This window comes from Oncorhynchus mykiss, chromosome 27 (assembly GCF_057628025.1).
Source record: "Oncorhynchus mykiss isolate SJ-2025 chromosome 27, ASM5762802v1, whole genome shotgun sequence".
NCBI lineage: Eukaryota > Metazoa > Chordata > Actinopteri > Salmoniformes > Salmonidae > Oncorhynchus > Oncorhynchus mykiss.
The window spans coordinates 31,167,690-31,182,500 of record NC_143048.1 but is presented as its reverse complement, the minus strand read 5'-3'; the positions used below and the strand labels follow the sequence as shown (position 1 = coordinate 31,182,500).

The window sequence follows — 14,811 nt, the reverse complement described above, 5'->3', positions numbered from 1 at the left end:
TGTCAAAACAGTCTGCCACCTTTACGGTTCAGCCAACCTGTAAACTCTAACTATGTCCTCAGTGGAGGCTCCTCAGAGGGGGAAGAGGAGGACCAACCTCCTCAGTGAATTTCATAAAACTTAAAATAGTGAAACATTTAAAAAGTTATCCTTTTTAGATAAAACTACACAAAATATATTCACGTCACCAAAGAATTGATTAGGACGCCGAAATGGTGCCGAAGAGGATGGCTGACGTTTCACATTCCGTAATCAATTGTGCAATTATTTTTTTTTTTTTTTTATGTTCGTAACTTATTTTTTTTACGTATTTTGTACATAATGTTGCTGCTACCATTATGACCGGGATGACTCACTACGGACTGCAAGAACCTTTTTCCTGTAACGAGTTCGACGAGAAAGAGATACTGCTCTCCCAGGAACAGGTCCAGATCCATGTCATTTGCGTGAAGAAAAGACAAAGGAAAAAAGGATGCAGATCAGGCTGCCTGCACCGTAGGCGAGTCATGAGGGACTAGAGGGAGTAAACTCCTGTTGCATCATTGGAAAATAAAATGGATGACCTACGAATATGATTATCCTACTAATGGGACATTAAGAACTGTAATATCCTATGTTTCACTGAATCTTGGCTGAACGACGATGCGGACAATATAGAGCTGGAGGTATTCTCAATGCACCGGCAGAACAGAGAAGCTACGTCTGGTAAAACCAGGGGTGGGGGTGTGTGTCTTTTTGTCAATAACAGCTGGTGCGTGATGTCTCATATTAAAGAAGTATAGAGGTATTGCTCACCTGAGGTAAAGTATCTTATGATAAGTTGTAGACCACACTATCTACCAAGAGTTTTCATCTATATTATTCATAGCTGTCTATTTACCACCACAGACTGATGCTGCCACTACAACCACCTCTATAAGGCCATAAGCAAACAAGAAAATGCTCACCCAGAAGCAGCGCGCCTAGTAGCTGGGGACTTTAATGGAAGCAAATTTAAATCAGTTTTACCACATTTTTACCAGTGTGCACATGTGCAACCAGAGGGAAAAAACTCACCTTTACACCACACACAGAGATGCATACAAAGCTCTCCCCCATCCTCCATTTGGCAAATCCGACCATAATTATATCCTCCTGATTCCGGCTTGCAAGCAAAAACTAAAGCAGGAAGGACCAGTGACTCGCTCAATACAGAAGTGGTCAGATGACGCGGATGCTATGCTACAGGACTGTTTTGCAATGAACAGACTGGAATATGTTCCGGGATTCATCCAATGGCATTGAGGAGTATACCACCTCAGTCATCGGCTTCATCAATAAGTGCATCGATGATGTCGTCCCAAAGTGACCGTACGTACATATCCCAACCAGAAGTCATGGATGACAGGCAACATCCGCATCGAGCTAAAGGCTAGAGCTACCGCTTTCAAGGAGCGGGACACTAATCCGGACGCCTATAAGAAATCCTGTTATGCCCTCAGACAAACCATCAAACAAGCAAAGCGTCAATACACAATTAAGATTGAATCCTACTACACCGGCTCTGACGCTCGTCGGATGTGGCAGGGCTTGAAAACTATTATGGACTACAAAGAGAAACCTAGACGCAAGCTCCCCAGTGGCGCGAGACAACTAGACGAGCTAAATGCCTTTTATGCTCGCTTCGAGGCAAGAAACACTGAAGCATGCACTAGAGCATCAGCTGTTCTGGATGACTGTGTGATCACGCTCTCAGTAGCCAATGTGAGCAAGACCTTTAAACAGGTCAACGTTCACAAAGCCACTGGGCCAGACGGATTACCAGGACTTGAACTCAAAGCATGCGTGGACCAACTGGCAAGTGTCTTCACAGACATTTTCAACCTCTCCCTGACTGAGTCTGTAATACCTACATGTTTCAAGAATACCACCATAGTCCCTGTGCCCAAGGAAGCGAAGGTGACCTGCCTAAAAGATTACCGCCCCGTAGCACTCATGTCGGTAGCCATGAAGTTCATTGAAAGGCTGGTCATGACTCACTTCAACAGCATCATCCCGGATACCTTAGACCCACTCCAATTCGCATACCTCCCCAACAGATCCACAGATGATGCAATATCAATCGCACTCCACACTGCCCTTTCCCACATGGAAAAAGGAACACATGTGAGAATGCTGTTCATTGACTACAGCTCAGTGTTCAACACCATAGTGCCCACAAAACTCATCACTAAGCTAAGGACCTTGGGACTAAACACCTCCCTGCAACTGAATTCTGGACTTCCTGACGGGCCGCCGCCAGGTGGTAAAGGTAGGCAACAACTTGTCTCCCACACTGATCCCCAACACTGGGGCCCCTCATGGGTGTGTACTTAGTCCCCTCCCTTACTCCATGTTCACCCATGACTGTGTGGCCAAACACGACTCCAACACAATTAAGTTTGCTGACAACACAACAGTGGTAGGCCTGATTACCGATAACGATGAGACAGCCTATAGGGAGAAGATCAGAGAATTGGCAGTGTGGTGCCAGGACAACAACCTCTCCCTCAATGTGAGCAAGACAAAGGAGCTGATCGTGGACTACAGGAAAAGGCGGGCCGAACAGGCCCCCATTAACATCAACGGGGCTGTAGTGGAGCGGGTCGAGAGTTTCAAGTTCCTTGGTGTCCACATCACCAACGATTTATCATGGTCCAAACACACCAAGACATTTGTGAAGAGGGCACAACAAAACCTTTTCGCCCTCCGGAGACTGAAAAGATTTGTCATGGGTCGCCAGATCCTCAAAACGTTCTACAGCTGCACCATCGAGAACATCCTGACTGGTTGCACCACGGCCTTGTATGGCAACTGCCCGGCATCTGACCGTAAGGCGCTATAGAGGGTAGTGCGTACGGCCCAGTACATCACTGAGGCCAAGCTTCCTGCAATCCAGGACCTATATAATAGGCGGTGTCAGAGGTTAGCCCATAAAATTGTCAGAGACTCAAGTCACCCAAGTCATAGATAGTTTTTTCTGCTACCACACGGCAAGCGTTATCTAAGACCAAAAGGCTTCTTAACAGCTTCTACCCCCAAGCCATTAGACTGCTGAACAATTAATCAAATGGCCCCCGGACTACTACATTGACATTTACTTTAGTTTATTTGGTAAATATTTTCTAAACTCTTCTTGAACTGCATTGTTGGTTAAGGGCTTTTAAGTAAGCATTTCACGGTAAGGTCTCTAGTTGTTGTATTCGGCGCATGTGACAAATAAAGTTTGATTTGATTAAAGCACACTGTTTTGTAATTAAGGTCTACAGTAGCCTCAACAGGACTCTGTAGGGAGGCACCAGAGTGTAGCTGGAGGCAATCTAGATTCTGTCCTCCTCTGGGTATATGGACTTCAATACAAAACTTAGGAGGCTCTTGGTGCTCACTGCCTTCCACAAACAAACTTTCTAATTTCTTCTTACTTAGGTAGCAAATGCAGCTAGCTAGTTTAGCCTACTCAAACAACCGGCTCAAACAGAGGGATGCTATGTTATCTAGCATGCTATAACTATCCAACACTGGAACTCTTCCAAGTCAAGGTAAGCTTTTGGTTTTACTAATTTAATGCCCCCGTGGCCCGCTGGTGTAACTGCTAAACTGCTTACAGTGTGTACAACGTACTGCATTATTGTAGGGGATTTACTAATGCGTTAGTTCTAGTAGCTATGTTGACTATGACATTATGTTAGCTAATATGGTGACAACGATGTAGGCTGTGTGTAGCAGTTATGATATGAAGGTATGAGTTGGAAAGGTTTTTTCGCCTGGTCACAGACAGCTGTTGTGTTGTGCACCGAAGTCCACAAGCGAAGGGATAAGGTGAGAGGAGGAGAGCGCGTAGATGGCAGAAGGATACAACAATTATATGAGGCTTGGAAAGTTAACAGTTTGTGTGTGATCAGGGTTGTAATCATTCTGTCGATTCTGTTGAAAAACGTTTCTTAAACAGAAGCAAACGGAATGAAATGGGGATAAACATACCTGAATTTGTCCAATAGAAACTCATGATGGGTACAGGGAAAATTAGAGTATCATGTAGTAGCCTAAACGTTTCAATGTTACATTGAACTGGCAACCTTACAGTTAACTAGTCCAACGCAATAACGACCTGCCTCTCTCTCGTTGCACTCCACAAGGAGACTGACTACCTGTTACGCGAATGCAGTAAGCCAAGGTAAGTTGCTAGCTAGCATTAAACTTATCTTATAAAAAACAATCAATCATAATCACTAGTTTCTACACATGGTTGATGATATTACTAGATATTATCTAGCGTGTCCTGCGTTGCATATATTCTGACTGAGCATACAAGCATACAAGTATCTAAGTATTTGACTGAGCGGTGGTAGGCAGAAGCAGGCGCATAAACATTCATTCAAACAGCACTTTCGTGTGTTTTGCCAGCAGCTCTTCGTTGTGCGTCAAGCATTGCGCTGTTTATGACTTCAACCCTATCAACTTCTTACCTGGGAATATTGAAGACTCATGTTAAAAGGAACCACCAGCTTTCATATGTTCTGAGCAAGGAACTGAAACGTTAGCTTTCTTACATGGCACATATTGCACTTTTACTTTCCTCTCCAACAGTTTGTTTTTGCATTATTTAAACCAAATTGAATATGTTTCATTATTTACTTGAGGCTAAATTGATTTTATTTATGTATTATATTAAGTTAAAATAAGTGTTCATTCCGTGTTGTTGTAATTGTCATTATTACAAATAAATTGAAAAGAAAATTGGCCGATTAATCGGTATCGGCTTTTTTGGTCCTCCAATAATAGGTATCGGTATCAGCGTTGAAAAATCATAATCTGTCGAACCTCTAACACAAACACACAGTCACACACATCAACCCACATGAACGCAATACACAGACTAACTCACACATAAACACACACATCGATACACACACTCACACATACAAACACATGACCTCCCACCCCAACAATGGAGTCACCCTCAACAGACGACTAGCGGGAGAGAGCGCTACCCTGCTACCCAAGCTCATAGAAACAAGGGAATGAGAGAGAAAAGAAAGGTACCCAAAAGCAAACTCCCGGTCATCCTCGGGGGGCCCTGCCTGGCCTCTTTACCCCTTGGCCCCTGTGCTCTGTGTACATCCTGGCGGCCCCCGAGCACCCAGCTGTCAGGATACTGACATCTTAATCAATCCTGGCCCACGACCTTGTCACACATACCAGCAAGATGGATGAACAACTTAGTGACCTTTGACCCTCAGCCAGCGTTCACAATCCCCTGACCCCCCCTAACCCACACACCCCCCAACCTCACTGCTCCAACAATGATGGAGGAGTCCCATTCACTCACCACTGCTGGGAACCAGAGGCCAAGGTACCCCCATAACCTTTGCACACACAGACACCCTCTTTCTGACAGAGGACTTGAGACCCAACCCCCCATCTCATCCCCTCTTTAGTGTCTTGGACCACATGATTATATTGAAGTTGAGCCCCCCACTATTCTGCCTCGTCATGCTGTGGAATATTAACCAGCTCATCAGTGCACTTGAAGGCTGACAGTGAGCTCCACCTTTTAACCCATCAAACACTGAGGTGAACCATGGACTGACGCTCTGGTAGCCATGGAGACCCAGGCAGAACGTGAGTGTGTGTCTGAACTAACTCTGATGTGATAGTTGCCCGTGAGATTGGTATGAGAGGGAATTAAATATTGCTGACTCAAACCAGTAATGATACATAATCATTCAAAGAGATTAACTGAATTGAACAAGTGTATTTAACTACCCTCAATCTGCTCTCCTTCATCCCTCCATCTCTGCCTTCTCCTTCTTTGAAGGCAACCCAGGGGAGTGAGAAACTGGCCCCAGCTATCCACACAGCCACAGCCACCAACAGGGGAGACGGGCTCCATTCCAAAGAACATTCTTGCCACGAAATGCTACCCCCTCACCCGCAACCTTTCCCACACACACACACCATCTGTGACCATTTGTACCTCAGTGCGCCCTCCTCGTCCCCCCTCAGAAGGAGCCAGCCCTAGTACCCTAAATCACCAGGCCTGTTTGTCAGGCAATTAGTCCTCTGAGATAGAGCTTAAAGGCTCCCCCGTAAATGAAGGTAGGTAGAGTGGCCCGTCCCCCATTGTAGCCACGCACCAGGAGAGAAACACACAGCAGGCCTATATATCCTTGGTAATTGTATCGACAGATTCAACATATATATGATCTCCGCTGGCTTTTGAGTACAATTTTGTTTTCTTGCATTGCCATGTTGTTATTCATATGCTGATGGTTAATATAAGACATCCACTACGTATAGCCACTCAAACATTAAACAGAACCAAGAGGGATCATTGAGATGGAAGAGTAAAACAAACACTTGTAGCATTTTTCCCCCTCACCCTCAATGCTGTGTGTGTGTGTGTGTGTGTGTGTGTGTGTGTGTGTGTGTGTGTGTGTGTGTGTGTGTGTGTGTGTGTGTGTGTGTGTGTGTGTGTGTGTGTGTGTGTGTGTGTGTGTGTGTGTGTGTGTGTGTGTTTCTTTCCACCTCTCATCCACCAGCATATAATGAGGTGAATGAGCACTGGCCCTACTGAGAATCATCTGACTGGGATTGGGGCTGGTGGTGGGGTGGGGAGGAGAGAGAGAGAATTGGAAACATCTGGTTGGGATTGGAGCTGGGTTGGGGAGGAGAGAGAGGGACTGGGAATCATCTTGCTGGGATTTGGGCTGGTGTTGGGGTGGGGAGGAGATAGAGAGAGTGAGAGACTGGGAATCATCTAGCTGGGATTTGGGCTGGTGTTGGGTTGGGGAGGAGATAGAGAGAGGGACTGGGAATCATCTGGCTGGGATTTGGGCTGGTGTTGGGGTGGGGAGGAGATAGAGAGAGGGACTGGGAATCATCTGGCTGGGATTTGGGCTGGTGTTGGGGTGGCGAGGAGAGAGAGGGACTGGGAGAGACTGGGAATCATCTGGCTGGGATTGGGGCTGGTGTTGGAATGTGGAGGAGATAGAGAGAGACAGACTGGGAATCATCTGGCTAGGGTTGGGGCTGGTGGTGGGATGTGGGATGTGGAGGAGATAGAGAGAGACAGACTGGGAATCATCTGGCTGGGGTTGGGGCTGGTGGTGGGATGTGGAGGAGATAGAGAGCGACAGACTGGGAATCATCTGGCTGGGGTTGGGGCTGGTGGTGGGATGTGGAGGAGATAGGGAGAGAGACACTGGGAATCATCTGGCTGGGATTGGGTCTGGTGTTGGGGCTAGGAGGAGAGAGACAGACTGGCAGCTACTGGTATATATTAAGACTGATCTCTTCTGAGCAATTTAGCCACCAGAGACACACGGCAGACAGGCAGGCCTGTTCCCCTGGTCGAACTAACACATCCCAATAGAAGGCCTGTTCTACTGGCCTAACTAAAACATCTTAGTGGCCTGGATAATTGCGGAATTTACAATCATCACTGCTTCTATTACCCAGCCTGATACCATGTAGGATAGACGCGGGGAGGGGTGGAGGAGAGAGAGACAACAAGCAACAGAGAGAGAGGTTGGTGAATAGAGGAGAGGGGGCAAGAGGGAGGGAGTGAGACAAAGAGACCTACAGAGAGAGAGGAGGGAGATATGATAAAGAAGCAGGCTTCTGTATGGAGATAGAGATGGAAGGTGAATGAAGAGAGAAAGATAGAGACAAGTATAAATAACCTTGCAGAACAGCTGCTGCCAGCGACTAAAGGAATATATATATCTGAGGCAGACGGAAGATTTCTCTCCTTAACTTACCCTGGCATTTAGCGTTCCTCTCCTCGAATCCCGGGTTACACAGGCAGTTCCCGATGGGCACCAGCCACTCTCCGTCCGCCCCGCAGTACATTTTGGGAACGTCACGCTCCTCAGAATTATGCACGCAGGATCCTCGGACTTCCACCAGTGAGGAGGTGTCGGCCCCGGTGATGGTGTCAGGGAACTGGGCCAGGTTCCTCACAGCCATGGGACACTTCTTATAGAACACCCTGACAGACACCAGGGCGATGCAGGCTCCCACGTCCTGGAAGGCCAGGTAGAAACCCTTCCGGGTCAAGGCTCCGACGTCCCTGACCTCCGTGTTCAGCTTCATGATGCGGTCTCCGATGTCCACCTGGGTGAAGCTCTCGTCGGCTGCCACCGTGTCAATCTTGCCAAACTGGTTCTCTCGGATGTAGCGCTCCTTGTCGTTGTTGGACTCATAGTAGTAGAGGTTGAAGGTCTCCTTGCAGGTTCCCATGACACCAGGGAGGCTGTTACAGTCGCGCAGGGTGAACTTGATCTCGATGTAGACACGCTGGGCTCCACCTCGGAGGATCCAGTCCGTTCTAAGCCAGTTGTTCTGGTTGGGTTCCATCACGTTACACACCTGGTACGTCCTGATGGGAATGTTCTTCTCATCCATGATGCTCACCTCCTCCCACTGAGGACACAAACGCAGAGACAATGTTAGGAAAACATCTGACAAACATTATATCAACATTAGAAAATTCTGGAAAATGGTTGGCCACATAAAAACATTGACTTGCATTGAGAAAGAGCATTGAGAAAGACCATAGCAAAATGGTGACTCAATATCTGTGTCCCACAAGGCCAATTATTTAATGGCCAAGCTTGTCAATTCAAGAATAATAAATGCATGACAAGGCCTAATATAAATAGTAAGGCCTTTTATAATGAAACTACTACTGGTACAGGCAGAAATAAGTACAAATAGTCCTACTGTACTGTATTCAATCCCGACTAGTAAGTTTTATCTCCACATAAAAGGAAACCAACCAAATCCTTGGGGAACATGCACCATTCATTATTACTATAATGTCAAATTTAATGTCTCAATGTAAATCCCCATAACTCCATGATAAATTTAAAGGTCACGAAATGGAGAGAAATACAGAAAGAGAGCAAAGAGAAAGGAAAGGGGGTATTGAAACAATCTTATGTATGAGCTAATGGATAGGCCCCAAGTCTGTAATGGCTTATAGTGATTTGAACAGAAACCCAATAGAAAAAGTGTGTCTGTGTTCTTTCTGTAGGTATACAAATTATTTTGGATAGGGTTTTGACAGCACACATATGGATCGGGTGTATGGATTACGTTATTGATGACTGGCTGGTTTATTATTATAGGAGCAATGTTTGTTTTACTTATGATAAAGAGCCTAGGGTATATGGCGTTTTGAAAGGCATTGGGGGCATTATGCCATGCTCATAAAGATCCAATGCAGAAGTTGTTATCTCAATATCGAATCCTTTCTGGGTAACAATTAAGGACCTTACTGTGATTGCTTTCAATTATAATGGTCAAAAAATAAACAAAATAGCTTCTCAGCAAAGAGTAAAGAATTTTGCTAGGACTGTCTGGGAGTGGTCTGAGTGGGGAGGGGAAAACTGAGAACTAGCTTTTTATTGGCAGAGAGGTTTGGAAATCTCTTTCTTATTGGTCTATTAGCTAATTTGCCACCTGGTGATGTCAACAGACAGGCTGAAACTCTATCCCACCAAAACAGGCTGTAATTTCAGGCAGTCTTTTCAAACAGTTCTTGCACTAAAAGGGCATCATCATAATTTTCACAATTTCACATTATTATCTGACCTTATTGTGTGGAAATATACATAAAAACAGGTAAATCACGTTTTTCACTTCACTGGGCCTTTACATGTTTCATAATGAGGTTAAAAAAGGGTTTTCTAATTTATTGCATTTAAAAACAAAAGCAGATAAACCAGCCTTCTGCTTGTATCTGGTTAGGACTATATAGTATGCAGAGAAAGGAGCCCAAACAGAGCTATTACTACGGGGAAGGGTGTATCCTGCGCTTTATTTGATTCAACGTGTTATCATAAATAATCTCGTTCAGAGCACTATTCCTTTGAGTAGGGGAGATAACTCTAAACATGGGTGAGACTCCGTAACCCCCGCTGCTCTATTCCACTGCTCTCTTCTCTCTGCTTGGCCCTTTATCGTGGAAATCAACCGGTGTGGCAGATAAGGCCGCACCTTTCCCCGATAGCGGAGGAGAGAGAGAATGTGGGCAATTGGTTGTAATGAGAGGGTGAATGTAGGCCAGTCGGCGCTGCCAGCACCCTGTCAATCACTCCGCCACGGAGGAAACGGTTGAAGGAGGAACAGAGAGCAACTAATAGCAGCACACACGAACCAAGTTCATTGAACAACAACTCAACCCCATGGTGAATAAAGAGTTGGAGAGGCGGAGCTGCAACAAAAGATCAACGTTTCTTTTATGGGTCTATAGCATACGATAAACAGTACCATTAAAATATAATGGATATGCCAGAAGATGTCTGAAAAGACAGAACGTCATTGCTTTTGGATAGCATATGTTGCTCTACTTTGGGACACCTTGTTGGTTTAGTCTATAAATACGACTAAAACTATAAGATGGTCCCATGCAATTAATCAGACGCCAGTGCTGCTGCTGCTTCTGCTCGGGGAACAACTGACAAGGGAGTGTGCCAAACAGGACCCAGCCGCGCGCACCCCGGGCCCCTTCACCGCCATTCCCGAAACAGTCGCACTCTGTACATGATCAGCGCAACTATATATATCCCAATTAGACCACGGGATCACGCATTTAGTCCGATCACATTCCCTATCGCTTTATGGCCCAATCCAATCATACAGCGAGGACTGAAACCCGCTGCCCTTTCCCTTCATTCATCCATTCCAGAGGGCCCTTTCTGTGCTGCCAAGTTCCTCTCCCCCGCGCCTCAATGGGGGAAAAGGATATAAAGTTTCTCCACAAAGACCGATTCAATCCGCGGTCTATTCAGGAAACCCGACGCCTGCTACAGTATCGGACTAGAATCTGACCATTACTGCAAGTAGAGAGAGAGGAGGGAGGGGGCCGGTAGGCTATAGAGGACATCATCTCCTCATTTTGAATCAACGGGGGACTCGCGTCCTAACGAGGGGCACTTACCCCTCCTTCTGTTGGGTTGGCGACCCAGCCCAACTCCCCCGCTACGGATCTGGAGTCCAGTAACGTCACTGAAAAACATAGAAAGAGAAGTGAGCAGTTATAGGCTGTTCATAACACGGATGATGTGTAATCTGGTCTACAGTGCTAATATACCGTTTTGAAAAGCCACGGTGCTGTTATGTTACCATAGTTGGATAGTTATGCAGTTTGATCGAGGAAAACAATTCTGCACAATCTGCTCAACGAAAAAACAGTCAGAAATAGGCTAATGATCGATGTGTAAGGACCTATCTATGGGCCCATGTCCACGCATATAACTCCATAAAATATGTAATATGTTTGAATTACTCAAATGCGTAATGTTGATATTTTTTTCAGGGGGATTTGTGATTAAAAACATAAAGGGACCCCATTGATATTTGTATAAAGAACCATGGGTATTGTCATTGTAACCCAGTGAGTGAAACTGGATGTTTGGTTAAGAAATAGGCCCAGATATTGGAGACTCCGTTTGTCTGTTTTAACTCCTGAGGTTCGATGATGATCAATCGAAGTCAATTAGAGGAGCACGGACTTCTAAATTAATTTGCTTCAGTGAGAAATCAAAAATAATCCGTGATGAGATTTATCAAGTCTCTTATATTTCTTACTGCAATCTTCTCAGTGCGCAGTGACGAAAATCTCAATTGTAAACGATTACATGTTTACTGAATTTAATTTCATTTTAGAAAGTGGATTTAATTGAATATGTTAACATTTATCTGAAATGACTTGGTTTAGGTAATTATTTGCGTACTGTTTTGAAGTTAATGCATTTGACATAGAAAATGCACCAGAGCCACTTGATAATTGAGTGGGGATTATTGTACAGAACTGCGACTGCAATACATGGTTATGAACTAAAATAACATGGCTCATTTTGGAAGGGGGGGGGGGGGGTGGTTGCACCACCGTCCTGCACAAAACCAGACACAGACGCCCTCCAAAGCAATAATGATTGCTACATAAAATCGAGTCTTTGTAGCCTATATGGCTCAAGAAAAAGAAAAAAAAATGTTGAAGAAGGTGACTGTTGCTTAATTAACAGAAACTCTGAAGTAAGACTTCCCAGAACTCCACTCGGACCCTGCTAGAGCCCCATATAGACTTCATACGCTCCGGCTTTCTGCCAAGCGCTTTCAACAATTTGGGTACCAAAAGGACCAAGTAGCCTACGACACAAAACGTTCGATGGGTTTGACGCATATGGAAATCCAATGTCAGAGAATAATGGCACATGTTGTTGAGCAAAATAATTGTGTTGCCCCTTTATTTGAGTGCTGCAGGTTCTTGCACGAGTCCAGAATAGCTACGGGACAACGGGCTCGTGGTCCGTCTCACACACGAAGTGGACGGAGTATAAACTAACGGAGAAGAAGTCCAAGACGGGGCTCCGCTGTTATTCCAAGTCTTACCTTCATTTGGAGGATAAATCCGTGCCGAAGAAACTAACGTAGAAATCCCAAGCAGCACAAAGGTCGCCGTAAACAAAATCCCAGCCATGAGTGCCATTTGTCGTTCGCCTTTTTTCTCGTCGTTCGTTCCGCTCCTCGCAGGTCTTGCTCACTCTCTCTCCCTGTGGAATATGCGTTTGAAGCAGGGATAGAGCGATGCTCCGAAAACAGCCGGGAGGCGGGTCTGAGCGCTCTGACGCGGCAGTCATTCCAAATAGGAAACGCAGTGGACGGGCAAACGGCCAAATAATCATTAACTGTCCCCCTACCCCTCAGCCATGAGTGGACACTGGGCCAAATGGGACTGTGTAAAGGGCCAGTTGTTACTGTAATATTTAGTGCATTTCTTTCATGCGGACACCACTCCTTTTCTTGTTAAAGACAACCAATAAACTTCCAAGATAATGTCGTTACATTGTTATTAATAATAAATATGAAATTCCCAGTAACGTTTCAACATTGGTATCCCTAATTAAGTCTAGGCTATAGCACGTGTCTCAAAAGTGCTTTGCTCAAATAATCCTAAAAATCTTAATTATTTCTTCGGACTAGTCGTTGTCATGTGTAGGCAGATATTTGTCATTTTTCTCATAACGTGAGTTAAACCGCCTTACTCGTCATTGGACCGCGTTGTGATCCCCATATGAAAGTTGTCTCCAGTGATGTGCAGCGCTGTCCAAGATGAAACACTTTAGACCATGGTCGCCACCTAGCGGATACAATCACAGATAGTCTGTATGTATTGGATTATGGTACAAGTAAGAGCATGACACAATTACATAACACGAAATTCCACTTTGGGAAATTGATCATAACAATTATGTGATGAATGATGGCCACGAATCCCGTGTTATTGATTATAGTCGTTATTCAAATAGCATTTTATCAAGGTTGAATTGGAATTAAGGTGTGTTGGGCTGATACATATGGGGATCCATCCCTGAGTTGTGATAACTAACATTTTACGCCTAAAGGTCTAGAAATAAATCAACAAGAGTAACCTAATGTTTTCCTTTGGGGTTTTCCTCAAACAATGAAGGCATTATTCGGTTTTGAAAAATCATGTGTTCTCCCTTTTGGTTCAGCTTGTCTGTCTATTTCCATATTTTCTTCACCCTCCCTTCCTCCCTCACGTCCTCCTACGCAAGCTGGATCTTTCTCCATGCTCCTGCGGGATGAGCCAAGTTTTGCAGCCTCCAGGCAGGCTTCAGTGAGCCGCAGAGGGCCATCTTCGTGGCATAGGTGGGACGTTCTCGCATCACCTCACACAGTCACTAATACATACACAAGGGCCAGCAGGTTACCCATAGTTCTTCCCGATCATGACTCATTCATTTAAAAAAAATATATACATATGTTACCTTTATTTAACCAGATAGGCCAGTTGAGAACAAGTTCTCATTTACAACTGCGACCTGGCCAAGATAAAGCAAAGCAGTGCAACAAAAAACAACAACACAGAGTTACACATGGGATAAACAAAAGTACAGTCAATAACACAATAGAACAATCTATATACAATGTGTGCAAATGGAGTAAGGAGGTAAGGCAATAAATAGGCCATAGTAGCAGAGTAATTACAATTGAGCAAATTAACACTGGAGTGAATAGATAGATTTAAAGTGACACTTCAGAGGTTTTTTTAAATAATTTCAGCCAGTAGTTTTAAAGTAGTACTCAGGAGCCAAAATGGTCTTCCAGAAAATGTTGCTAAATTGTATACTATGTCATCCATTTCGTATGATATGTTAGATCCTGCAATAAACAATTGCTTAAGATCCCACTTGGATGTGTAAACTGTAGGTTACACCTGCCTATGTGCATTTTGCCTGGGAACCAGGAAGTGGCCAGATGACACAGGACTGTTTTGCTAGCACAGACTGGAATATGTTCTGGGATTCATCCAATGGCTTTGAGGTATAGACCACCTCAGTCATCGGCTTCACCAATAAGTGCATCGATGACGTCGTCCCCACAGTGACTGTACGTACATATCCCAACCAGAAGCCATGGATTATAGGCAACATCCGCATCGAACTAAAGGCTAGAGATGCCGCTTTCAAGGAGCGGGAGACTAATCCGGACGCTAATAAAAAATCCCACTATGACATTTTCAACCTCTCCCTGGCCGGGTCTGTAATACCAACATGTTTCAAGCAGACCACCATAGTCCCTGTGCCCAAGGAAGCGAAGGTGACCTGCCTAAATGATTACTCAGGTCGGTAGTCATGAAGTGCTTTGAGGCTGGTCATTGGCTCACATCAACAGCATCCTCCCGAACACCCCAGACCCACTCCAATTCACATACCGCCCCAACAGATCCACAGGTGACACAATCTCATTCGCACTCCA

The 14,811-nt window shown here is 45.0% G+C and overlaps 1 protein-coding gene across 2 annotated transcripts in view; it reads right to left on the bottom strand.

Moving 5' to 3' along the window:
- Positions 1–12,767, bottom strand: part of LOC110507933 (ephrin type-A receptor 4) — an 82,812-nt gene extending 70,045 nt beyond the window's left edge. The window contains exons 1-3 of one of the 2 annotated variants that reach the window (XM_090223869.1): positions 12,421–12,767; positions 10,967–11,034; positions 7,782–8,445 (exon numbers count right to left, since the gene is read on the bottom strand). In XM_090223869.1, coding sequence (XP_090079995.1) covers positions 7,782–8,445; positions 10,967–11,034; positions 12,421–12,517 — 829 coding nt within the window. In that variant the 5' untranslated portion in view covers positions 12,518–12,767. The remainder of the gene's footprint in view (positions 1–7,781; positions 8,446–10,966; positions 11,035–12,420) is intronic. The other variant, XM_090223868.1, reaches the window with a different exon arrangement.
- Between the last annotated feature and the right edge of the window lie 2,044 nt (positions 12,768–14,811).